At 46.5% G+C, this 27845-nt stretch overlaps 1 protein-coding gene across 1 annotated transcript in view; it reads left to right on the top strand.

The window, feature by feature from the left end:
- Positions 1 to 210: 210 nt before the first annotated feature.
- Positions 211 to 27845, top strand: part of TBC1D19 (TBC1 domain family member 19) — a 217393-nt gene continuing 189758 nt past the window's right edge. Inside the window, exons 1-2 of the mRNA XM_040335157.1 lie at positions 211 to 395; positions 25614 to 25686. Of these exons, the coding sequence (XP_040191091.1) occupies positions 297 to 395; positions 25614 to 25686 (172 nt within the window). The 5' untranslated portion in view covers positions 211 to 296. The remainder of the gene's footprint in view (positions 396 to 25613; positions 25687 to 27845) is intronic.

The raw sequence follows: 27845 nt of genomic DNA, 5'->3' as shown, positions 1-27845 counted from the left end.
CTGGTCTTTGGGCAGCAATATGGTCCGGGGGGTAAGTGGTTAAACAGCGACAGCGCTGAAAGCTGAAAATTGGCTTTTGGCAGGAAGGGGCATAAGTGCAATGAGCAGCCAGCACAGGGCCTGCAAACCAACAATGAAAAACCTAATAGTAAGCCCGGACAAAATGATTCCCGGAACTAAGAGACACTTTAATTGTTCCCCGGGAAGCTTATATATGCTGCACAGACACCGGTTGCTAGGGAACCACTGGTCCTTTACTCCGGCCTCTGCAGACAACAAGGAGCCGGTGAGACATCATGCTGGGAGAAGAAGAGGAGCTGTCAGTGAGCATCGCACATATCGTACAGAAACTAAAGGGCAGCACGCTGCATTGCCAGCTGGAGAAGGAGGCTCGGGTGAGTCACAGCGGAGGATGCATGAGGCCGGGAGACAAAGCTGGTATCACACCTCGGGCTGTCAGTGTTGGCTTCAGCGTGTCATGTCAGCCCGTGGCCGCTAGAGGCGCTCTATAGAAGCACCGCTCTCACCTACAATGGGCTGCCAGCATTAACTCCTTCACTGCTGGACCAGTTGTGCTTCTTTTTCGCACACCAGCTAAAATGAGCATTATAGGCTTCAAAGTCTACCCAAATAAATCTAGATTTCCTGAAAGCAGAGGACCTGTAGAATAAAGTAATGTTAGTTTCAGTTTTTTTATGTTTCATAATATGTGCGCAAATGTCGAAAGAATCTTTATTTCTGGTTAAAAAAAAAAAAAGCAAAGATAAATTTTAGTTCAACAATGCACTATAGTCACAAATTTATGTTATATTAAAAATTGCAAATTGGTCCTCATTTGTACTTGTGGCCTGGGGGGGTGGTAAAAATATGAGTTTTTTTTTTACCATACCCGCTCTGACTGTCGACCCTAAAGTGGAGTTCTACCCAAAAATGGAACTTCCACTTTTTGGAACCCTCCCCCCTCCGGTGGCACCTTTCAGGGGGGAGCAGATACCTGTCTAATACAGGTATTTGCTCCAACTTCCTGGCATAGATCACCTCGTGATCTACGCCACTTCCCCAGCCTATTTTGTACCCCCACTGTCTTCTGGGAAACACACAGCTCCCAGAACACAGCGGGGATCAGTGAAGAAGCGCAGCACAACTCGCGCATGCGCAGTAGGGAACCGAGAAGTGAAGCCGCAACGCTTCACTTCCTGATTCCCTCACTGAGGATGGCGGCGGGGGCAGCCGGGAGACGAGTGATTACTCGGCTTTGGCTGCCGACATCGCGGGCACCATGAACAGGTAAGTGTCCATTTATTAAAAGTCCATAGGATCCATAGACACAGATAGTGGGGCACAGCCCCACCCCAATCACTTGTCACAGAATTTGGTTGACAGAAGAGGGAGCCAATGGCTCTGCCCTGTGAGCAGGGACATAGCAGAGAGAGACGCTGCTCTCATGCACAACGTTGGATCGCAATGGGGCTCAGTTTTTCAGTTCTTATAACAGACAGAGGGGAGACATTTGACAGGTAAGGATACATGCAGGAGGCATGTATATCCTTATAGATCAGCAATATGGTAGTAGTTTAGAATTGATGAGAGTGGGTTTACATCCACTTTAATGCTTGAAGCGGGGGTTCACCCTAAAAACGATTTTCTAACATTACATCCAGCTCACTCTCTACATTGACAGTATGCCTTTTGTTTTTGCTGTACATACCTCGTACAGCTATTTTCTTCCCCGGCTTCTGGGTCGGGACTCCTGCGGGAGTGGGCGTTCCTATCCAGCAGGTGATTGACGTGATGACGAAAACGACCTCAATCCGTCGCATAAGGAGCGTCACGAGTTGCCGAAAGAAGCCGAACGGCGAGTCGACGATATACGGCGCCTGCGCACCGACGTTCGGCTTGTTTCGACAACTCGTGACGCTCCTTATGCGACGGATTGAGGTCGTTTTCGTCATCACGTCAATCACCTGCTGGATAGGAACGCCCACTCCCGCGGGAGTCCCGACCCGGAAGCCGGGGAAGAAAATAGCTGTTTGAGGTATGTACAGCAAAAACAAAAGGCATACTGTCAATGTAGAGAGTGAGCTGGATGTAATGTTAGAAAATCGTTTTTAGGGTGAACCCCCACTTTAAGCCCAATTTTGGAACTTTGACATGTGTTTGTAAAACTGTATATATTATCACAACTACTTTGTGCATTATACCTGTTTTTTCAGGATAAATTCGGCTTTCGTTTGGCGGTAAATGGTAATGGGTTTCTCCTGATTTTATTTTTATTTATTATCAAAAGGAGAACTGCCCCAAAATATGAGAATAAACATATTGTTACTTATGGGTAAGGTTGTGATGCTGCGCTGTGAACTCTAACCAGTGGCGGAATTTTCATGGTCGCAACAGTCGCAGTTGCGACTGGGCCCTGTCAGTCCAGGGGGCCCGTCACCTCAGAAGCGGCTCTCTAATTAGGAATGTCCCCCCGATTGGTGTCCCCAGGGCCATCTCTAACGCGGGACAAAAGCCTGCGCTGCGTTGGCATGGTGTAAGTCACTATAATAAAGTTCTGATGCGAGAGTGATTTTTTAAAACAAACTGAGCTGTAGTGGATGCAAATAAAATCATAAACGATGACACATATCACAAATAATTACGTGCTAAAGTGCAAAGTGAAACAGTCGCTCGGAGCAGCAATCATAATAATCAACACATGGTGATAATAATAACCACTAAACAATAATGTATAAACACACTAATAATAAGTGTATAGAGGTGCAAGTGTTGCTGGATGCAATCTGAGAACAAAGAAATATTATTATAACACATAATGGTTAATAACAAACAAATAAAACATCACATGAGTCACCCTGGGCTCTGATATCAAAGTATACAACAGTCCCAATAAAATAGTGACAATCAAAAATTGTTGAATAGGTGGTATTTCCCTTCACCGTGAAACGTTAAAATAACGGCAGATGCCTGGCCAATCCACTGCAGTGACACCTTAACCACTTTAGACCCAGACCAAAATGCAGGTAAAGGACCCGGCCAGTTTTTGCGATTCGGCACTGCGTCGCTTTAACTGACAATTGCGCGGTCGCGCGACGTGGCTCCCAAACAAAATTGGCGTCCTTTTTCCCCCACAAATAGAGCTTTCTTTTGGTGGTATTTGATCACCTCTGCGGTTTTCAATTTTTGCACTATAAACAAAAATAGAGCGACAATTTTGAAAAAAATGCAATATTTTTTACTTTTTGCTATAATAAATATCCCCCAAAAATATATAAAAAAACTTTTTTTCCCTCAGTTTAGGCCGATACGTATTCTTCTACCTATTTTTGGTAAAAAAAATCGCAATAAGCGTTTATCGATTGGTTTGCGCAAAATTTATAGTGTTTACAAAATAGAGCATAGTTTTATTGCATTTTTATTAATAATTTTTTTTTACTACTAATGGAGGCGATCAGCAATTTTTTTTCGTGACCGCGACATTACGACGGACACATTGGACAATTTTGACAAATTTTTTAGACAATTGTCATTTTCACAGCAAAAGATGCTATAAAAATGCATTGTTTACTGTGAAAATGACAATTGCAGTTTGGGAGTTAACCACTAGGGGGGCGCTGAAGGCGTTAAGTGTGACCTCATATGTGTTTCTAACTGTAGGGGGGCGGGGCTGGACGTGTGACATCATTGATCGTGTTTCCCTATATCAGGGAACACACGATCAATGACAGCGCCACAGTGAAGAACGGGGAAGCTGTGTTTACACACAGCTCTCCTCGTTCTTCAGCTCCCGGGGACCGATCGCGGGACTCCAGCGGCGATCGGGTCCCATGGTCACGGAGCTTCGGACCGGGTCGTGGCCGCGACCCACGGCTGGGCACTTAAAGAGGACATACAGGTACGTGCTTGTGCCCAGCTGTGCCATTCTGCCGACTTATATGTGCAGGAGGCGGTCCTTAAGTGGTTAAAGGGATTGTAAAGGTACAATTTTTTTTTTTTTTTTTCCTAAATAGCTTCCTTTACCTTAGTGCAGTCCTCCTTCACTTACCTCATCCTTCCATTTCGCTTTTAAATGTCCTTATTTCTTCTGAGAAATCCTCACTTCCTGTTCTTCTGTCTGTAACTACACACAGTAATGCAAGGCTTTCTCCCTGGTGTGGAGTGTCGTGCTCGCCTCCTCCCTTGAACTACAGGAGAGTCAGGACGCCCTCTAACACACAGCTCTTTTCTCTATCTGCAATGTAGAGAGCGTCCTGACTCTCCTGTGTGTCTGCATGTGCCGAAGTGATTGGCACATGCGCACTGAAGCAATGGCACGTCGTACCGTTGCTTCAGTTAGATGTGCCGCTGTTTCGTCACATATGGCTACCCGCTGGCGTGCACAATGCGGACGCCGCCATATGTGTTCCAATACTTTTACAAATGTGATGTGTAGCTGAATGTGACGAAGGATATAGCTAGAGAATTTAGCTGAAAGGAATTTTGTGAACGTTTTAGTAATTGCTTTTCGATGAGAATTTAGCATTTGTAAAAGTGTTGAAACGCATATGGCGGCGTCGCGCATTCGCACTCCAGTGGGTAGCCAATTGTAATGGGTCGCCATATGTGACGAAACACCGTTACTGGCAGGAGTGACGTCATTGCGACTCCCCCTCTGATGAAGCCCCCCCCTCTGATGTAGCCCCCCCTCTGATGAAGCCCCCCCCCCTCTGATGTAGCCCCTCTCTGATGTAGCTGCCAGTAATTGCTCTGCAGGCCAATCCACATTATAGCTTGTTCTGCTATTGCAGTAAGGCATGATTACGCAGGTGAAATTGGTACATTTTGTCAACAATGTGTTATAAATAATGGATAAGCCTTAGACATTGACCATCTGAACTTGGCTAGAATGTCTCGGTTATTTCCAGAGAAATGTTTTGAAAGTCTAATAGTCCTCCATATAGGGGTGATCAGTCCGTTCCTCTGTACAGAGACACAGACAAACTGGACGATGAGGAATCCACATGTCTGGATGAATAACACATTTTTCTCAGTCTCTACTTATCTCTACAAATAGGTATTTGTAGATGCTGGAATGAATATTTATGCCACAAAGGGACAGGACTGAAGTGGAGGTCTTCTTGTTCCAGCCGTTCTTATCTTATTTCCATGATAATATTTGGAAATAGTTGGAGTATGCATTACATTATACAGGGAGATACCAAGAGATTGTTTAGTTTTGCTAGTTTTGTTTTTTTTACAGATGAACACTTTTATATTTAGGTTTGGTGATAACCACCCAGATGTTGCAGTTTCTGATCAAACGTCAGTTTAACTGTTAGGCTAGGTTCACACCACGATTTTACCATCCGATAAACGGACCGTTAAATCGGATGGAATCGTATGTGACAAAATCGTATGTAATCGTATGTCAAAATTTTCACTAAAAAATCGGATCCTGATTTTAAATAATGTCTGGGAAAAAGAAGATTTTTGAAGTTATGGATATTCAGGGGAACCCCGCCGGCAATTTAAAACAAAAATGATGTGCGGTTCCCCCTAAATATCCATAACCAGACCCTTCAGGTCTGGTATGGATATTCAGGGGAACCCTGCCGTCAATTTAAAACAAAAATGACGTGCGGTTCCCCCTAAATATCCATAACCAGACCCGTTATCCGAGCACGTTGACCTGGCCGGCCGCAGAAAAGAGGGGGGGACAGAGTGCGGCCCCCCCTCTCTCCTGAACCGCACCAGGCCACATGCCCTCAACATGGGGAGGATGTCCCCATGTTGATGGGGACAAGGGTCTCATCCCCACAACCCTTGCCCGGTGGTTGTGGGGGGTATGCGGGCGGGAGGTTTATCAGAATCTGGAAGACCCCTTTAACAAAGGGGACCCCCAGATCCTGACCCCCCCCCCCTGTGTGAAATGGTAATGGGGTACACTGTACCTCTACCATTTCACGAAGGAAGTAAAAAGTATTGTAAAAAAAACACACTGACACAAAAGAATAAAGTCCTTTTATTAAAAAAAAAAACCAAACTCCAGCGCTGAAAAATCCACTCGTTCCCGGCTTCCTGCGTTGTCCTGATCCAGCGACGGGTGCGGGTGATCTCCCGCGATGAGAAGATCCAGCGTCGGGTGATCTCCAGCGATGAGAAGATCCATCCATCCGCGCAGCAGCATCCCGGACCTCCTCTCACCGCTGGGCACAGCCCAGCGAATGAGCGGCTGAAGCTGTGACATTTCTTATATAGAGGAGGCAGAGCCACCCGTCACGTGACCCCGCCCCCTCTGACGTACCTCTGCTACGTCACTGGGGAAGACCAAGAAGAGGAAAGACCTTTCCTCTTCTTGGTCTTCCCCAGTGACGTAGCAGAGGTACGTCAGAGGGGGCGGGGTCACGTGACGGGTGGCTCTGCCTCCTCTATATAAGAAATGTCACAGCTTCAGCCGCTCATTCGCTGGGCTGTGCCCAGCGGTGAGAGGAGGTCCGGGATGCTGCTGCGCGGATGGATGGATCTTCTCATCGCCGGAGCGGAGATCACCCGACGCTGGATCTTCTCATCGCGGGAGATCACCCGCACCCGTCGCTGGATCAGGACAACGCAGGAAGCCGGGAACGAGTGGATTTCTCTTTCGTTCATAGACGGACACAGCATTCTTTGACATTAGGGTTATATCCGCTTTCACTAGGAGAGTTTAGGCAGAAAAAAAGCGCTTAAAGTGTTAACAAACACAAGCCTTAGTGCAGCTCCTCCCAGGGGGCGTGGCCCCCCCGGTATAACCCACACCCTGCTCTAACAGCCTCAGTTTTTTCCTGCCTAACGTCAGGAGAGTCAGGCACTCTGGAGTTCCTGTACTCTGGAGATTTTTTTCTTGCGATTTTCTCGCTTTTTATTATTTTGTTCCTGCATTTTTTTGGAATCCTGTGATTCTTCTATCAACAGCCGACTGGGTGACAGGCTGGGTCCTCGGCCCTTGTAGTCCCCCCAGGTTCGGCCTTCGAGCGTGTGCCGGCCCTCAGCTCAGCTTTGGGACGTCCACGACAGGCCCCATTGCTCCAGGGGCGGCCGGGGAACTTCGGTTCTAGGGCACACATATGACCGGTCTCTATGGCCTTGTCACAGTGTGTCTGGCCGACAGCCATGCCGTTTAGCGGACGTTGGATCTGTCTGGGATACCTCCAGCCGGTGGTCGCAGGACGGGTAAGTAGTGGCCTCTTGCTCAGGTAAGTGGTCTGGCTGGAATTTTCCCCTGGGGAGGTCGACTGAGGGTTTGCCCTGCTTTCCTCTCTCCCTTTTTTCCTCTCCCTCCTTCCCAGTTTCTGGGTGACGGCCGTGAGGTGGGGGCCCCGCTTGGGGGGCTCAGTCTGACCTGGGGGCTGCTACTGCTGTGGGTGCTGTGTTTTTCTGGGCTGCCATATGTGTGGAGGGGGTCCTGTGGGCCTGTGTACTGCGTGTGTCACTGGGGCTTTGCTGTGTGTTTTTTGAAAAAAACGCCGTTTTCGGGCGCCATTTTGCCGCTGACGGCGGTGTTTTATGGCGCAGTTGTAATTGCGGCGGCCATTTTCTCGGAGCCCACAGACATATCGGCGGCCATCTTGATACAGCTCTTGTGCCTAGGATGACGGCGCGTACGGCTCTGCACATTTTCCTTTTGGATGGCGCGGCACAGGCAGCGTTTTTGGCTCTCGGCAGCGGCGGTCTGGTCGGACGGTGAGTCCTCCGGGGGGGGGGTTTCCCTGTTCTCTGTGGCGGCTGGGGGGATGTCCTGTGGAGCCTGCCAGTACTAGGGGATGTTAACCCTTAGTGTCCCTGTTCCTGCGGCCTCCAGGGATGCTGTGCTGGCAGTCCCTGAGGCGTTTTGGGTCAGGATGGGAGTGTTGGAGGGATGTGGGAATTGCACTTGTTCCCCCCTCTGCCTCTCTCTGGGTATTTTTTCTGACAGGGAATCAGGCCTCACTGAGGTGTCTGGTTTTGTTTTTTTGTCAGTAGCTGCTGGCTGAAGTCCACACGGACTGTGAGGATGGCCCTGTTTCAGGGTCAGCACTTGATGGTGCTGTTGTTGGGGCTCTTAACACTGCGGTGCGGGTTACCATGGTTAGCTATGGTGGTTTCGGAGGTGGCATCAGTGGTGTCAGTCCCTTTTTGGGTTCCGTGCCACCCCGCACCGCAATATGTGTTTTTTCCTTGTGTTCCATGTCTGGAATATGTTGTGCAAGGATTGGGATCAGTCGCAGGGTACAAAATGCTTTGCGGTCTGTCCCCTCTTTTTTGGGGAGGATTCCTGTATCAGGGTGTCTCTCTCTCTCCCCCCCCTCGCCCCCTGTGTTCAGCTGGGTAGCTTGTTTTTAAAACAAGGCTGCCACATTACCTGGGGAAGGGGCTCCCGCTTTTGGGGACCCCGCTGATAGGGGTGCTGTGAATGTGGTCGCTCCATATTCACAGCGGGGGGGGGGGGGCGGTGGTGAGTCCGGTTTTGGCCGGGACTCTGGTGTCGCAGACGTTTCCCGGATGGGGAGCTGGAGGCGCAGAATGCTTCTATGGCCTACGTGGTCCTGACCGACCAGTTTGTACTAGGTCAGATATTTGTCTGTGTGTCGACCCCGGATATGCTCCCCTTGCTCTCCAGGGCATCCGCCTGCGCCATGTTTTCTGCCCTGCCTTGTATGGCTGGGGGTTGGTCTGCGGACGGTCTTTTCAGTAGTCCCTGATGGTATTGCCCTGTGGGGGTGTACGCAGGGGTGTCTCTGATTGTCATCATAAAGGATGCCATCATAAAGGATGCCACGGGCGGTGTGAGCACTCTGCTCCCGCAATCTAAAAAAGGGTAGGTGCCTCACTGTAGGCGAGGGCCCTCATTTACTGTTCCCCATGCGTTTTTTGGTTTTCGCCCGCCAAGTGCGGCAGGAAAACATTTTCAAGGGGCTAGGACGTCCACTGAGGACACAGGCGCCCCGGGTGCCGCAAGCCCAGCAAGCCTGCTCCCGCTTGGAGGTTTGCCTCCGCTCGCATCTCGGGTGGGGGGCTGGCTCCGCGAATTCGCGGCTCGGTGGAGGTCTCTCCTCTCTGACCGTTGGGTTGCGAGGTAGTTTCCTCTGGGTGCGAGACAGGATTTCTCTCTTGTCTACCAAACAGGTTTTTTCCCTCCATCCTCTGGCTCGCCGGGTGGCTCTGTCCAGGATCTTCTGGTCAGGGCAGTGATTGTGCCAGTTCCCTCGTGGAACAGGCTCCGGGGTTTTTCTCCAATCTGTTTTGTGGTCCCCAAAGGAGGACGGGGCCCGTCCAATCCTGGGCCTCAGGCCCTTGTTTGTTTTTTTATAAAAGTGCAAACTATCAGGATGAGGTTTTTCTGGCGTCCTTGGATGCCGTGAACACGTACCTGCATGTTCCCATATGCTCAAAGCACCAGAGTTTCTGGACTTTGCGGTCAGGGAGGACCATTTTTCATTGTGGCCCTCCCGCTCGGCTTGGTGTCGACACCACAGGTTTTCACCGAGGTGCTCGTTCCGATACTGGCCCGGCTGTGGCAGAGGGGGTTTGTTATTGTGGGATGTCTGTACAACATTCTCCTACGAGCTTCCTCGAGCTCTGAATTAGTGGAGCCATGTCTGTCACGTGTCAGACTCTCCAAGAGTTTGGCTGACTTCTGTTTTGTCCAGAAGTCAGTGTTGGTCCCGTCTCAGGGACTGGAATTCCTGGGACTAGTCCTGGATTCCGCCGGGGCGAAAAAAAAAAAAAAAAAAAAAAAAGAATTCAGACTCTGCAATCTGCTGGGCAGCAGTTGTCGACCTAGTAGTGGTCATCTCTGCGATTCTGCATGAGGGTGCTGGGTCTGACGGTGGCCTCTGTCGAGGCGGTTCCGTATGCCAAATTCCACGCCAGGGTGCTACAGAGGGAACTGCTGTCTCGTGGGGACAAGCTTCCGTCATCCCTGGATTACCAGGTTCAGTTGAGTCACCTGGTCCCTGGTGTGGTGGCTGACTTTTCCGGTGCTTCGGGCTGGAAAGGCATTTCTGCCATGTCACTGGACGGTGGTCGCGACGGATGCCAGCCTCTCCGGTTGGGGAGGGTTTTTTTTGGGGCACCCAGTCAGCCCTGTGGCGCTGGACTCAGGTGGAGTCCCACCTACCAATCGGTGTTCTGGATCAGGCTTGCCTTGCCTGGTGGTCCCTGGATCTACAGGGCTGACCATTCAGGACCCTGTCCGACAACGCTGTGGCGTACGTCGACCATCTGGGAAGCACACGGAGTTCTGTTGCAGCGACGAGGGTCGCGCACATCCTTCGGTGGGCCGAAAGGTCCGTTCCGGCTCTATCGGCCGTGTACATTCTGGGAGTATGGAATTGGCGGGCCGACTCCTGAGTCGGACTGCGCTAGACCAAGGAGAGTGGTCTCTCCACCCGTAGGGGTTTTCAGTGTCTGTGCCGAAAGTGGGGCACTCCATGCGTGGACCTTCTAGCGTCCCGCCTCAACCGGAAGGTGCCATGTTTTTTTTTTTGGCCAGGTCAAGGGACCCATGGGCAGACGCGTCAGGCGCGTTGGTGGCTCCTTGGGGTCACTGTCGCCTACTTTAAACCTTCCCTCCTCGGTAGCTTCTTCCTCGACTGCTGCGCAGAGTGGAAGCCAAGGGAATTCTATCAATCCTGATTGCCCCAGATTGCCCGCGTCGCTCATGGTACGCGGACCTGGTGCGTCTGGTGGCAGACACCCCCTAGCGCGTTCCCCTGGGGGTTGATCTTCTGTTACAGGGTCCGATCATCCACCCTGTTTTTTACAGCCACTGGCTTAGCGGCGTGGCTGTTGAGAGCCTGGGGCTGTGGGCCCGAGGCCTATTGGGCTCAGTGGTCTCTACCGTGCTGCCTGCATGGAAGTCTACCTCACGTAGGTTTTACATCATACGTGGAAGGCCTGCATCTCTGTGTGTGAGGAGATGAAGTGGCACCCTCGGACATACGTGGTGTCCAGGATTCTGCTGTTTTTTACAGCAGGGAGTGGATCAGGCTCTCGCCTTAAGTACGGTTAGGAGTCAGTTTTCTGCTCTGGCTGTTACTTTCAATGAGCCTTGGCGTCGCACTCCTTGGTGCGTACGTCTGGTCTGGGGGTCTGGCATGTGGCCCTCCACTACCCCCATGGGACTTGAATTTAGTCCTTTTGGTTCTTCTGGATGCTCCCTTTGTGGACATTCGGGAGGTTTTTTGTTGACTGTCACGAGACGGGAGCAGGTTTAGCTCAGCGCTAGAGTACCTGCCCTTCATGCATTTGACTCTGGGTGCTAGCCCAGGAAGGTCTGCGTCGTCACGTGGCCATGGCTCAGCGTGGGCATTTACACTGTGATTTTTTCTGGTAGCAATTACCTCGATCAGACGAGTGTTTGTCTGTTCTGGCGGCCTTGTCTTGCAAGGCTCCCTACTTGGTCATCCATAAGGATGAGGGGGTGCTGCGACCGCAGCCGTCTTTTCTCTCCAGGGTCGTTTCGGCTTTTCACGTTGATGAGGACATTGTTCTTCCATCCTTATGTCCTTGGCCGAAATGCAGGGAGGCGGCCTTTTTACATCCTCTGTATGTGATTCGGGCCCTACGTATGTACTTATCTGCTACGATTCCGTTCCGGAAGTCGGTCTCACTGTTCGTGTCGCTGGCTGGTTCTACCAGGGGGCCTGGTAGTCTCGTCAGCCACCCCTTTTTCGGGGTGGATCCGACGAATTGTGCTTCAGGCCTATGCCCTGAAGGGGCTGGCGCCTCCCTTTTGGGTTACGGCGCATTCGACCAGGGCGATCGGAGCCTTTTTGGTTTTTCTGGCATCTGGCCTCTGTGTTACAGGGGTATATGGCAGCGACCTGGTCGTCGATCCACACTTTCAAGGTCTTACGAGGTGGATGTGTGCGCATCTTCTGATGCCTCCTTCGGCCGCAGATGTTACAGGCGGCGTTTTATGGTGGGAGTTTCTCCGTTGAGCAACTCCCGGTTTTGTTTGGGGTGCAACCTGTTTTGCTGTGTTATTTCCCGCCCCTCGAATTTTTTGACACTGCTTTGGGACGTCCCTAATGTCAAAGAATGCTGTGTCCGTCTATGAACGAAAGAGAAAATAGGATTTTTGTACTCACCGTAAAATCCATTTCTCTGAGTTCATAGACGGACACAGCACCCACCCCTCCTTGGTTTGTACTGCTTGTTACGTACTGAGGCTGTTAGAGCAGGGTGTGGGTTATACCGGGGGGGCCACGCCCCCTGGGAGGAGCTGCACTAAGGCTTGTGTTTGTTAACACTTTAAGCGCTTTTTTTCTGCCTAAACTCTCCTAGTGAAAGCGGATATAACCCTAATGTCAAAGAATGCTGTGTCCGTCTATGAACTCAGAGAAATGGATTTTACGGTGAGTACAAAAATCCTATTTTTTCAGCGCTGGAGTTTGGTTTTTTTTTTTAATAAAGGACTTTATTCTTTTGTGTCAGTGTGTTTTTTTTTACAATACTTTTTACTTCCTTCGTGAAATGGTAGAGGTACAGTGTACCCCATTACCATTTCACACAGGGGGGGGTCAGGATCTGGGGGTCCCCTTTGTTAAAGGGGTCTTCCAGATTCTGATAAACCTCCCGCCCGCATACCCCCACAACCACCGGGCAAGGGTTGTGGGGATGAGACCCTTGTCCCCATCAACATGGGGACATCCTCCCCATGTTAAGGGCATGTGGCCTGGTGCGGTTCAGGAGAGAGGGGGGGCCGCACTCTGTCCCCCCTCTTTTCTGCGGCCGGCCAGGTCAACGTGCTCGGATAATGGGTCTGGTTATGGATATTTAGGGGGAACCGCACGTCATTTTTGTTTTAAATTGACGGCGGGGTTCCCCTGAATATCCATACCAGACCTGAAGGGTCTGGTTATGGATATTTAGGGGGAACCGCACATCATTTTTGTTTTAAATTGCCGGCGGGGTTCCCCTGAATATCCATACCAGACCTAAAGGGTCTGGTTATTGAAATTGCGGGGACCTCCGTTCGGTTCGCTCAACCCTAGTAATAAAAAATCGGGTACGATTTATCGCACAGTCATCCGATTTAGTACGATTTACATTGACCACAATATAAAAAAAAAAACGGACACGATTGTAATACGATTTCAAATCAGGACCAAAAATCGTGGGCAGACACGTTTTTTGATACGATTTTAAATCGTATCAAATCGTATGCGGATCAAATCGGATGCACTTGGGGACCTAAATTAATGAATGGCAGTGAATGGATCCGTTTTGCCATACAGATTTGTACGATTTTAAAGCTAAAATCGTGAGTAAAAAACGGATGACAAAATCGTGGTGTGAATGCACCCTTAACGGCAAAAGTTTACACCAGCTTTTAGGAACATTGCTGCTCAGGTAATGTGTCTTAAGTGCTGCGCGCAAAAAACTAGTTATATGGGAGCTGCGGTGGCTCAACGCGATTGGCACTGCGCTGACAAGCCATTCACCTCTGCAGCTAGGGGTTCGGATCCCGGTCCCGGCTACATGTGAATTGAGTTTGGTGGTCTCAGCCCGGCTCCCAGTGGGTGTGCTATGCAAGGTAAGCCTGCCCTTAGTACGCCCACCCCCCACCCACAAAACCACCACACTTACACGCACTCGAAATTGGGTTAACATGCACGCACTTTGAACACGCGGTCTCTAAAAAAGAGAGGCGAAGGACTAACGGGGCTGGTTGAGCGGGCAAAATCCTCTCACTCCCTTATAGGGAGTCCCTCTGCCCCGTTGGGCTTCAAAGCGGAGCAGGTAGGGCGGGTTGTGTGGGAGGACCCCCTCACACACCCGCCATTGCCACCCGGGGCATGGAGAAAGGTGGCAGATTGCCTCTGGGGGAGGCCTGCCTACTCCCAACTCCTGCAGTCCGGCTCCTCTCTCGAGTACACGCACAAAAATACACTTTAAAAAAAAAAAAAAAAAAAACTAGTTATCACTATCATGTGCAAAAAAATAAGTCCATATACGGTAACTACCTAAAAGTCCATCAATAATCCAATGCGAAGTGAATATACACTATATTATCATTGGGACACCTGCCTTTTATACGCACATGCGCTCTAATGACATCCCACTCTTGGTCTGTAGAGTTCAATATTGAGTTGGCCCACCCTCTGCAGCTATAACAGCTTCAACTATTCTGGGAAGGCGGTTGTATACCTCATCATCAATTACTTACCTTGGATCGGACACGTCACCGCAGCGGTCCTCGGACACGTCCTCTGTCACCGACTGGAATGACTTCTGGGTATCGGCGCTCCAGCGCTGTGACTGGCCGGAGCGGCAATGACGTCACTACCGCGCATGCGTGCGGAATGGCACTATCCCCACGCATGCGCACATTTCCGCCACTTTCCGGCAGGCTCCCATTCAAGAGCCGCCGCGCTCAGTGCACCTGCGCCTTAATCTACGGCGCGCATGCACATGTAGGTTAAGAAGATATTGCAAGCACCTACAGGTAAACCTTAATGTGGGCTTACCTGTAGGTGCATGTTTCACAAGAGGGTATACAACCGCTTTAAGAGTGTGAGCGCATTTGTGAGGTCAGGCACTGATGTGGACAAGAAGACCTGGCTCGTAGTCTCTGTTCTAATTCATCCTAAAGGTGTTCTATTGGGCTGAGGTCCGGACTCTGTGCAGGCCAGTAAAGTTCCTCCACCCGAAATTCGCTCATCCATGTCTTTATGGTCCTTGTTTGTCCATGCTGCTTGGATTTCAGTGAAGCAGCATTGTTGTCTCACTACAGGAAGCTAGGAGCTCACTAAATTTCTGGTAGGACCAACTGATATTTTTCTGTGTGTGTGTGTGTGTGTGTGTGTGTGTTTTGTTTGTTTGTTTGTTTGTTTGTTTTTTTTTTTTTTAGAGACAAACATAGGGAAGTGTATGTGTTTATTGCAGAGCTGTATTTCATATGCCCTATTTTTCTTTTGCTCGCATATACATTTTGCCCAAAATATTTTGGCCCGGATTCTCGTACGAGTTCCGCCGGCGTACCTTCAGATAGAGTCCAAGCCGTCGTATCTATGCGCCTGATTCTTAGAATCAGTTACGCATAGATTTGTATTAGATCCGACCGGCGTAAGTATCTTACGCCGTCGTATCTTAACTGCATATTTACGCTGGCCGCTAGGGGCGTGTACGCTGATTTACGCCTAGAAATATGTAAATCAGCTAGATACGCCAATTCACGAACATACGCCCGGCCGACGCAGTACAGATACGCTGTTTACGTTAGGCTTTTCCCGGCGTAAAGTTACCCCTGCTATGTGAGGCGTACATGAGGCGTACCAATGTTAAGTATGGACGTCGTTCCCGCGTCGAATTTTGAAAATTTTACGTCGTTTGCGTAAGTCGTTCGCGAATAGGGCTGGGCATCATTTACGTTCACGTCGAAAGCATTGGCTTCTTGCAGGTTAATTTGGAGCATGCGCACTGGGATACTTTCACGAACGGCCCATGCGCCGTTCGTAAAAAGCGTCATTTACGTGGGGTCACATTCAATTTACATGACACACGCCCACATCTACCACATTTGAATTAGGCGGGCTTACGCCGGCCTATTTAAGCTACGCCGCCGCAACTTTGGTTTGAGAATACAGCACTTGCCTGTCAAAGTTGCGGAGGCGTAACGTAAATAGGATACGTTACGCCCGCACAAAGATACGCGGTTCTACGTGAATCCGGGCCTTCGACTGTAGATGGGCTTTAAAGTGGAACTTCACTCCCCTCTAGCCCACCCCTCCCCCTTACCTTTTTTTCCCTGTGGTATAAGGAAGAAATTACGTACTCACCCAGCCAGCGAATCCAGCGTTGTCCTACTGTGACCTGCTACCCTGTCACACTTTCTTGGTTGCTGATGTCATCGGGTGCTGTGTGTCTCTTTCTGGTTCAGATGATCTGATGCCACATTGACTCTCCACCAGGTGTGCCCACCTCTACTACATGAATAGAGTTTGAAGCATGTATCCAACATCGCAGAACATCACATATTCCAGGAGGCTTCAGAGCACAGAAAATGTCTGGGGTGGCAGGGCTAATCTAGAATATAAAGGACATAAAAATTTAAATGAGCAAAAACTAATTTATTTTTGCTTTTTACATTGCAGAAAGGGGTGCATCAGATATTGTTTGGATGTGTGTGTGGTGTGTTTTTTTCCTTTTATTTAAAAAAAAAAGTTTCATTAGTATAGAAAATAGAACTTATACTGGTTGCTGTGAATCTATTATTTTGGTTGCATTTACTTAATGAATGTGTTTCCTTTTGAATGGATTCCAGGCAGCAAATCAAGCTTTTCGTTTCCGTCCCCGTCCTATTGCATGTATAAAACCATCCTAAAAATAACTACGGTATTATCGTATGATCGTCGTCCTCAGAATATCTGTCATTTCTTCTAATCGGTAACAGCATAGTTAGCCAGTTTTCATTTCATTACACTATTTATTTAATGATTCAGCATCTCCTAGGCCTTTTGCTGAAACAAATGTGTAGTTTGTGGCCGTGGAGGGCCTATGAGCTGTCAAAACTCATTTTGGGACACTACTTCAAGTAGTGAGAGCCAGATTTATTTTACCCTTTTGTTTATTGGGCCCCTTTTCACATGGGCGATCTGATTGGACCCTGAGCTAGGTGGGTGTAAACGGACACAAGTCTGTTCACAGGGATGTATGGACCCTCCGATCAGGTCCGCCTGAAAAACCGAAGGAGGAACTATGCCCCACGGTTGGTGTCATTGGAAAGAATAGTGCCTCATTGTGCTTTTTATTAGTGGAAGGAATATTGCCCCAAGCACCAGATAAAGGCAAGCAAAGGGTTGCATGTTTTCTGCAGGCTGCTGTTTGGAGACCAGTGGTCTATGGGGAAAATGAACATGCAGAAATACCTTAAAGCGGAGTTTCACCCAAAATTGGAACTTCCGCTTAACCCACAACTCGCCCCCTTACATGCCACATTTGGCATGTAATTTTTTTGGGGGGTTAGTAGGGGCTTCAGGAGGAGTGGGACTTCCTGTCCCCCCTTTGCCGAGGGGCTGGTAAGGCGAATAGCTTAATCGCCTACAGTGGCCCCTCCCTGTAGGCGATCGCCTGGGACACATGACAGGTCCCATGCGATCGCCTGTCCAATGACAGCGCCGCTCGCGCATGCACAGTGGTTGCCCGGCCATGAAGCCGAAAGCTGTCACGACCGGGTGCCCACACTTAGGATGAAGGCGCGTCGCTGGAACGTGGAGCAGGCGAGTGTGTGTTTATTAAAAGCCAGCAGCTAAACTTTTTGTAGCTGCTGACTTTTAATAAACACAAAAAATGCCTGGAACACCCCTTTAATCCTCCCTTCCACAGGCTTCCTCCTAGCTGCAGAACCGGTCTCTTGAAACCATTGCCCTCATCACTCCACCAGTCGCAGGCTTTCCAACATCATTACGCACAATGCAGGACCAACAGTCCTGCAATGAATGCATGGAGAGTAAGGGCCTTCTGCTTAGAAGCAAAGAAAAAGGTGCTGTAATGTTTTTGGGTGTTTAGCTCAGTGTAGAGCTTACCAGTGAGCAGAGTCCATGCTAGTTATGCTGTTTAAGGGCTTGTTGGCCCACTTTTATTAGAGGGAAAGAATAAAGTCCATCAAAACAAACATTTGACTACGCAGGGGTTTCTACCATCAAACGCAAAACAAAGTAAGACTGATTCAGTCTCCTTGCTCCCTGTAGCAGCACTTTGTCTCGATCCTCTTGTCCATATAACAATGTCCCTGTTTTACATGCAATCACTGACAGACAGTATCTCAGACAGCTCTTTTGCCCAACTTCCTGCTGCTCCGCTGAAACTAGCTATCAGAAACCATGAATCAGACCAAGACAGAAGTACAGTTAAATCACACTCGTTTAATAATAAAAAGATAAATGGAGTAAGCGTAGTCAAAACATAGCCATATTTCAGGAACCCGATCGTATAGTCAGCAAGGCCAAATGTTAGAGAGCAAGAGATAGACGTAGTAGAACAGCAAGCAGGATATGGAGACAGAAGGAATCGTCAGCCAAGCAAATCTTCAACAGGAATGCAGGAGTCTCTGTGATGTTGACCAAGGCGAAGGCAGAGAGCAACTGAGCTGGAAGGCTTAAGTAGGCAGGACTGACGAGCAGGATCATCAACAGGTGAGTCACTGCGGAGTGATAGGAGCCCAGCCCTGACACTGGCACTATGCAGACATGCACACTCGTGGCTACTCCCCTTGTTTCCACATGGTCTCCATGGGAAGGTGGAGTCCAGAACCCTGGTTCTGTCTCTCCAAATAGCCAAGCACACACCTGCATAATCTGTGTGCTGGTTGTCCCAAAACCTGGCCCTAAGACTGGAGATTTCATCCCACCTGGATCACTACGAAATCTCCAGGCTCCAGGTCCCAAACCGGATTCTACCAACCACGGAATAAACTGAAAAGAAAATGTTTTCTCCAAATGACACAGTCATCCTGGAGCCCCCCCCCAACCTGCCTTGTTGAGAATCCTGGGCAACATACCCAATGACAGGGAACCGTACTGTCACAGTACACATATGACTACTTATTTTACTGCTCCTAGACTAAACAAACATCTAACCCTTGCAATTGGGGGGGGGGGGTTCTCTGCAAAAGTTACTTTTTAGCCAACTCAGAATCCAGTTTTAAAAAAGTATGTATTTTTAAAATGAGTTGTACAGTAGTAGGCATTTTTCTTTAAGACATAAGAATGTGTAAAGTGTAATACTTACCTAATACATTTTGTCCTTTTACCATATCAGCATTTTAAGAAGAAGCTGTAAAGGCAGCTTCACACGCAGTGCGTTCCAGCTGCGCTTTTGGGCAAAGCCAGTGTTTCTCAATTCCAGTCCTCAGTCCCCCCCAACAGGTCAGGTTTTCAGGATTTCCCTCGGATGAAAAGGCTGTGGTGATTACTAAGGCAGTGAAACTGATCAAATCACCTGTGAAAAATAATGGAAATCCTGAAAACCTGACCTGTTGGGGGGGCCTGAGGACTGGAATTGAGAAACACTGGGCAAAGCGAAGCTAATATGCAGTTTTCGTGTGGGTTAGCTGCTCTTTCCCATAGACTTTTAAAGATGTCCCAAAGTTTTAGTGCAGTTTCAGAAAGTGCGCCAAAGAGGCAACATGGATGAGTTCTGGTGTGCTTTTTGGAACCGCATCAAAACCGCAGGACCTCATAGAAGTCTATGGGAAAGCACAGCTAACCCACACGAAAACCGATTTAGCAAAAGCGCAGTGGGGCAGTGTGGAGCCGCCATAATTGCTGGTTTATTTAGCATATAGATTTGATAATGTAATAGATTCTTTAGCTTCCATTCTTATTGCCATCATTTTCTTCAACTAGAATACAGTTTCATTTAAAGCCTGCAGTAAAACAGCATTAGCCTTCTGTATGCTTAGTTTTATTCGATTAGATCCCTCGCGCAAACACTCAAGGGGACGGTTAATTATGATTTTTTTTTTTTTTAATAAATTACATTTTCTATGTGGAATCGATTTTACCTGTACCTTCAGCACAACTTACTACTTAAAGACCCACAGTGTTTTTTACATACTTTTCATAAATTGGTTTACATTCTCAGATTTTATGCCATCCATAGATGTGAGACGGCACATGAATGGCACAAAAGATGTGAGCCAATTTTTCTTTAAATTACACCACTAAACAACAACCAGGAATTGGAAAAAGTATGTGAATCTCAGTTCTAGTGACATAAAGGAAAAATGTAATTGGACGTGGGTATTTCAAGCAATGATTCTGGTGTTCCAATTATCTCAGGTATGGGCTTGACTTGAATAGCTGAAAATAGGAAAGAAGCAGATTTGTCAACGCTCCATAAGAATGAAAAAGGCTCCTTTCTCTACTTTTTGGCTGATAGTTTACAAATGGAAGAATTTCAGAACCATTGCTGTTTTTCTTAGGCGAAGAGATCCTAGAAAGATCAGGATAATGGAATTTATAAAGTACAGTCTTCCATAGCGCCCAACTGTCCCTGATTTGGAGCAAAGTCCCTCTGTCCCTAATTCCTCCTCATTTGTCCCTCATTTTGGTCTGATCTATATAGTTGTATATAAAATGCACTTTTTATCTTTCAAAAAGTGTTTCCCAGTGCTAAACCTTTCATCCACATTCTAAATTGCTGCATTTGTAAATTTCAGAAGCCATTGTAAAGGAATAGTAATGGTAAAAAAAACAGCACTTGTGGGTTTAACTAATATTTTTGGGGGTATAATTCTCCTTTTAAGGGGAGGTGTGTGTCCTATACGTACATACTTTTGCTAATATGTGTCCCTCGTTGCCATCTCAAAAAGTTGGGAGGTAAGCGTTCTTTGTGAACCACTAGAAGACCAGTGGATGACAGCCTATTGCTATGCAGGCAACTCATGCACTTTATTAAATACAGTATGTTTTCATAACAGATGATCATTTCATTTTTAGGTTAGCACAGAAGAAACTATGATATATTTTTTTTTTTTACAAAAGATCATCTGAATGCATTACAAAACTACTAAATCTAAACCGTGAAGCATGGTGAAGGAAATATAATGGTTTTGTTCTGCTTTATTGTCTGAACTGCTTCCAGTCATTATGGAACAAATTCTAAACATTATCAGGTGTTTCTACTAGGGTTGTCCCGATACCACTTTTTTAGGACAGTGTACAAGTACTGATGCTTTTTTCATGTACTCGCCGATTCCGATTACCGATACTTTTTTTTTTTTAATGCCATGTGACAGTTTGACTGATGGGCACTGATAGGTGGCACTGACCGATGGGGACTGATAGATGGCACTGACTGATGGGCACTGACAGGTGGCTAGCACTGATAGGCGGCAGTTATGGGTACTGATGCCACTGACAGGTGGCTGGCACTGTTAGATGGCACTGACATGTGGCTGGCACTTATGGGCAGGCACTGAAATGCAGCAATAAATGACATGAAAGTATTTTGAAATGCTATGCTGCAGCGCCCATCTTGGTGCACTCTGCATCAATAAGTACCAGCAGACATCTTGTTACACCCAGCCCGAACTATATGGGCTGGGTGTAACAAGATGTCAGCTGCTGACTTACTGTAGCCAAGTTCAGGGTGTGCCAAGATAGGCGTTGGGATGTCCAAGCTGACGGCCACCGAATGTGACGGTCCGGTCACCGATCCTGATTCGGCTGTGCCCTGCACACTGCACCCTGCCAGCTTACCTAGATAGTTCTACTGCAGGCGAGGACTCACTCTCTGGTCCGCTGAATTCGCCCGCTCCGTCCACGGAGGCTGCCTGCCCACTACGCCCCAATCCGCCTACTGACGCCATCCGACCTCTCCACCCACTGAGTCCGCTCGCCCTCTCCGCCCACTGACTCCGCCCGCTGACCAAGTATCGGGTCAGGCATCGGGAGCATTTGTGCAAGTACAAGTACTCTCACAAATGCTCAGTATCTGTACCGATACTAGTATCAGTATCGGGACAACCCTAGTTTCTACCGAACTGTATCTAGACATCTGACTGTAATCCAAAACTCCACAAGAAGTTAAATCATGCAACATATTTGTCAAAAACAGAAAAGGATTAAATCAACAATAGTTTGACTGAAGATAGTTTCAATAATGTGGCCTGGCCACGTAGATAAGACACCCAAAAATATACTAACTAAAATACATTTTTTGAATATATGAACTTGAGGCGTTTTAAATATTGGAATGTATTAAAATGCCCTATAAATGGCACACAGGTCTGATCAGCACCGACAAAGTATGGATGAGGATATTGCTAGAAAATTATGCTTTGGTAATTTCTCACTATAGGAGATTAATTATTTTTCCAATAACTTTGATCTGTAAACTATTTATTTGTTTAATAAGACTCTTCATTTATGATTCAGAGAAATACGATTTTATTTTATTTTAGGAACCATTTATGAAGAAATCCAGATAATCTCTAATGCCGCGTACACACGATTGGAAATTCCGACAAGAAAAGTTTGATATGAGCTTTTGGTCGAAAATTCCGACCATGTGTAGGCTCCACCGGAATTTTTCTGTCGGAATTTCCCCCAAGAAAAATTTGAGAGCTGGTTCTCAAATTTTCCGACAAGAAAAGTACTTGTCTGTATGCAATTCCGATGCATAAAAATCCTACGCATGTTCTGAATCAATTTGACGCAAGCTCGGAATCATTGAACTTAATTTTTCTCGGCTCGTTGTAGTGTTGTATGTCACCGCTTTCTTGACGGTCGGAATTTGGTGTGACCGTGTGTAGGCAAGACAAGTTTGAGCAAAGATTCCGTCTGAAAAAAATCCACAGTTTTCTTGTCGGATTTTCCTACCGTGTGTACGTGGCATTAGGCCTCCTTCACACATGCGTTTCCCCGCATATACTATATCAGTGGATTCTTGCGGCTGGAATGACAGGTGTATGCGAATAGCAATCCGATGCGTCCAGGCTCAGACATTCATCCCTAACCATAGGTAACCCTGTGGTGTGCGTCTACAGCACGTGAACAGTGATGGCCGCTGTCAGCCTGTCATTACTTTATATAGGCAGAGCGTCCGCTGTTCGCATTCACCTGTCATTCCAGCTACAAGAATTAATCGATTCATTGATTCTTGTAGCTGGAATCCAGTGTATGCATATAAACGCCCATGTGAAGGAGGCCTATGAGTTTACAAATGTAGAACTTTATGTGTCGGTACAGTATCAGAAAAGTAAGTCCCTGGAATTCATTAAGACTGGTGCAGGCAGATTTTGGGGAAAGTGTCTCTCATGCACTCTTAAACTGGTGAAAATTGTACCAAATGTATGTACCTGTCTATAACTCGTACTTTTAGAATGCATGTCAAACACTTTTTTTGCAAAATCTGTCTGAGACATTTGGCACATTGAATGTGGTGTTAAAATGGTGCATTTTAGAACTTTCTGATTTTGGTGCACGAGTCGCTCAGAACCAACAGTGTTGCAAGTGCTTCATGAGTTTGGCTCCATACATTACCAAGATGGATTAAAGAGGAAGTAAAGCCTTGTTTTATTATATTTTTGAATAAATACCCTGCAAGATAAAGTCATAATGAGCTAGTATGCATAGCATACTAGCTCATTACGATAGACTTACCTGAGAACCAAGCCCCCGAAGTTCTACTCTATGCTCTCCGCCGCCGCCATGTCTCCGACGATCTTCTTTCTGTTATCTCCGCTCCGGCGCTGTGATTGGCTGGAGTGGCGATGACGCCTGTCCCGCACTTATGCGTGGGTCCGGCCGGTCCCCGCGCATGCACGAAAATTTAAATTTAATCTAGGCTTACCTGTAGGTGCAAGGTGAAACTGGGGGGGGGGGGTTTAACAACCACTTTAATGCCAGAAAAGTGGTGCAGCAGCATTATTTATAGTTTTATTATTCCCCTCCAATATGTAACCAGTTGTGGCTGTTGGACATGGTACATGCTTGTGTTTTTTTAACCAGCAGGTGGAGCTTTAATCTTCTTTTCACATGTTTTCGTAAGGCTGTTTAGCAGTCTGTTATGTTTTATTTACACAATTTATTGATCAAAGTGTCACTAAACCCACATCATAAAAAACGATCAATAAATGCTGTATTACATGCTAGTTATCCTCACTCATTCACTTTGAGATTCATTTTCTATATCACAGTGTTATTTTGTCCACTAAAATATTCTAGTCGACTAAATTAATACTATTTTTTAGTGGACTAAAATACAACTAAAACAATTGAGAGGACTAAAATATGACTAAAACTAAAATGGCATTTTAATCAAAAGACTAAAATATAACTAAAACAGCATTTTAGTCAAAAGATTTAAACTAAATTAAAATTTGACATCAAAACACTACACTATCACATAGAAATATATAGGGGGCATCTACTAAGCTGCTAAAAGAAAAAGGCTTTTCTTATTGATATTTATTGTTGATGATAATACAGTTGTGCTCATACGTTTACATACCCTGGCAGAATTTATGATTTCTTGGCCATTTTTCAGAGAATATGAATGATGACACAAACTTTTCTTTCACTCATGGTTGGTGTTTGGCTGAAGCCATTTATTATCAATCAACTGTGTTTACTCGTTTAAAATCACAACAGAAACTACCCAAATGACCCTGATCAAAAGTTTACATACCTCAGTTCTTAATACTGTGTATTGTCCCCTTTAACATGACATGACGGGTCTTGGCCTTGTGTTTTGGATCATTGTCATGTTGGAATGTCCAAGTACGTCCCATGCGCAGCTTCCAGGCTGATGAATGCAAATGTTCTTCCAGTATTTTTTGATAACATACTGCATTCATCTTGCCAACAATTTTGACCAAAGTTCCTGTGTCTTTGTAAGCTGGTTAGCATGAGATTATGATTTTTTTTTTTCTTTTTTCGACATGCTATTTAGGTAACCCATATTAAAGGTTTATTTGGAGAACAAAGCCTGCATAATGTGAGACACTGGCTTGGAAGGATTGTAGAGCATGCACATATGTCACCTGGGTTTCTCATCTACACTTGGTGAGGGACTCCAGGACTTGTGTCTGTTTTCTCAGATCCTAATAAGTTGTGGTCATAGGGCCAGATTCACAAAAGAGATACGATGGCGTATCTCCTGATACGCCGTCGTATCTCTGTTTTAGGGGCTTCCTAACTATGCGACTGATTCATAGAATCAGTTACGCATAGTTTGCCCTAAGATCCGACAGGTGTAATTGTTTTACACTGTCGGATCTTAGGATGCAATACCGCGGCCGCCGCTGGGGGGAGTTTGCATCGTAAACCAGCGTCGGGTATGCAAATTAGTACTTACGGCGATCCACGACGGTTTTTCGCATTCGCTACGTCGCTGCTAGTCTAGTTTCCCATTGCAAAGTTAGTCGTCGTTTTAGCTGCCCTAACTTTACACAGCCCATGTTAAAGTATGGCCGTCGTTCCCGCGTCGAAATTCAATTTTTTTTTTCTTGCGTAAGACGTCCGGGAATACGGAAGTACACTACGCACGTCGCCGTTCGAAAAAATTACGTCACTTCGCGCAAAGCACGGCGGGAATTTCGAAATGGAGCATGCGCAGTAGGTCCGGCGCGGGACCGGCGTAGTTTTTCATTGCAAGTGCTTTGTGAATCGGGCACTTGCGATGAAAACTTGCGGCGGTGTAACGTATCTACGATACGTTACGCCGCAGCACTTCTGCGTGAATCTGGCCCTAAGTTTTTGAGCCTGGAGGCTTTGTACAGCTTTGGGCTGAATAAAGCCTCCACCCATAGATCTACGTCCTACGCATTGGATAGACCATTGCTTAATAAAAGTGCATTACAAACCTACCTCCTGGGTGTCCTTGTCTCATGGTTTGCCACTCCTGGTCCAGCCTGTCCCTAATGCAATACATAAAGGAGCAAACACTTAAAACATCAGGTCAAAGATGTAAAAACATGACCCGAAACCATGATTTCAATTTAACAAGTGTTTTAGTTGTTGGAGATAATGTTATGATACGGTATATATCCAAAGTAATATTTTAGTATTGCCTATGCTCAATATAGTATTCCAAAGCATGGATATCTTGTGTTAACACATTTGAAAATGTTTGCTCAGTTTGTCATTACATTTTCTTTACAGAGATGTCTGCTCAACCCAGATATTAAACTTGAAACGCTGAAGGAAGATATAAGAGATTTTTTGAAGTCCTCGGGTATGTTATCCTTTAATTTCTCTGTGTATAACAAGACAGAATGTTTTGGTTTGGTTGTAGATTCAAAGGGGATAACGTGCATACATTAATTCCAGGATGGAGCATATTGTCCTTTTATTGGAATAAATCACAGATTAGGTAACCTACATTGTAGTTCATTATCAGTCTGTTAGTTACCTGGTTTTATTGTAAAATAGTATTGTCCCTTTCATAAAGTTACTGTATATACTCGAGTATAAGCCGACCCGAATATAAGCCGAGGCACCTAATTTTACCACAAAAAACTGGGAAAACTTATTGACTCGAGTATAAGCCTAGGGTGTCCATCTGCATGCCTCACTGTGCCCATGACTAGACGTTTAACATGGGAGTCTATGGAAGGGGTGCCCGGCTTTGAAAAATTGGTGCTCCCCAGCCGTAGGTCCCCCAGACAATAAACTTTGCACACTGGTAGAAGGGAAATGTGGCTACATGTGTGCCAATTTCCGGTAACGAGTCCTCAAATTCACCAGAGAAATTACCATTTAACATGGGAGTCTATGGAAGGGGTGCCCGTCCTTTTTTTCCCACAAATGGCTTTCTTTTGGTGGTATTTGATCACCTCTGCGGTTTTGATTTTTTGCGCTATAAACAAAAATAGAGCGACAATTTTAAAAAAAATGCAATATTTTTTGCTATAATAAATATCCCCCAAAAATATATATAAAACTGTTTTTTTTCCCTCAGTTTAGGCTGATACGTATTCTTCTGAAATGAAAAAGACACACATATGGAAAGTGAAGAGCGCTGCGGAAATTTTTCCCCAGTGGAGTTTTTAAGCAGTGAAAATTCCAACAATTACAAAACTATGTTAAAAGGGTTTATTAAATGTGTATATTTGGACACAGTCATGATAATAAATTTTTTTTTTTTTTTCTTTTGAATCTCCAGTCACAAGAATAAAAATACATACATATAGTTACAAACAACATTGCAATTACAGTTGTACATGACGTCATCTGTATATGTTGAATAACTGACGCGTTTCGATCCTTGATGCAGGATCTTCTTCAGAGGATTTATAGTTTGCTGTAATGGAATAAGTAATGAATTTAAATTTTATACCTAGGTGTATGCCCAATGGTTAGAAAACAAGAATATATATAGTTACCAATCAACTGTATGTAGGAACAGTGTTCGTAACTGGAGTCCCACCAAATATGTTAAAATGAGATCCCGGTGGTCTCCCGGCCGCTGAACCTCCCAGAACGTGGTGCCGCCAAGCCATGTGTGACTTGCAGAGAGTCATGCTATAGAGAAAGGCACCCCTGGGGGCACGCACAAGGGTATTATCGGCACCTATAGTGAAGCATCAAGGGCGTTATTATAGGATGCATTGTTGATGCTTCCATAAAAATTGTATTGGTTTGAAATGGTATATGTATGGACCAACAGTATACAATAATATGCCCTAAATTTTTTTCTATATATTGATATGTTATAATAAAGTAGCTTTTTCTAATTGGTTAGTGTTAACAGGGATAGCTTAGACCAGGGGTATCCAAACATTCTAAACAAAGGGCCGGTTTATTGTCCTTCAGACTCTTGGAGGGTCAGACTTTGACCAGCGGGGGTGGAAATTTTCCTGGCATTAGTGGGACTAAACATCTGGTATTAGGGGGAGGAATAGTGCCCCATCGTTGGTATCATAGGGAGAAATAGTGCCCTATTAGTGGTGTTAGTGGGAGAAATGGTGCTTCACTGTCGGTGTCAGATGGCAGAATAGTGTCTTGTATCAGTGGGAGAGATAGTGCCCCAAGGGCTGGATAAAGGCAAGCAAAGGGCCGCAGTTTGGAGACCACTGGCTTAGACCAAGGTTTCCAATAAAACCCGAGGATCCCAGGTCAACCTTCCGCCAAGATGGCGTCCAAGGAGGGACGAACAATAGGGGAAAAGTTACCAAGCGGCATGGAGGGGAAGGGAAAGGGGGGAAAAGGGAGAAGGGAAGAGAGAGAAAGGGTTTCCCGCACCTAGGCTAAGTATATAATTAAAAAAAAATTATTCGATATTGGGATAATATCAATTGATATATTAGTGTGTTACCTAGAGGGAGCGAGCAGAAAGGGCGTGTCACAGAGTGAATGTTACTGAAAGATTGACATGTGGAACTGGATCAAAAA

Source organism: Rana temporaria, chromosome 1 (genome assembly GCF_905171775.1).
Source record: "Rana temporaria chromosome 1, aRanTem1.1, whole genome shotgun sequence".
NCBI classification, from domain to species: Eukaryota; Metazoa; Chordata; class Amphibia; order Anura; family Ranidae; genus Rana; species Rana temporaria.
This window is presented reverse-complemented; position numbering and strand designations above follow the sequence as displayed.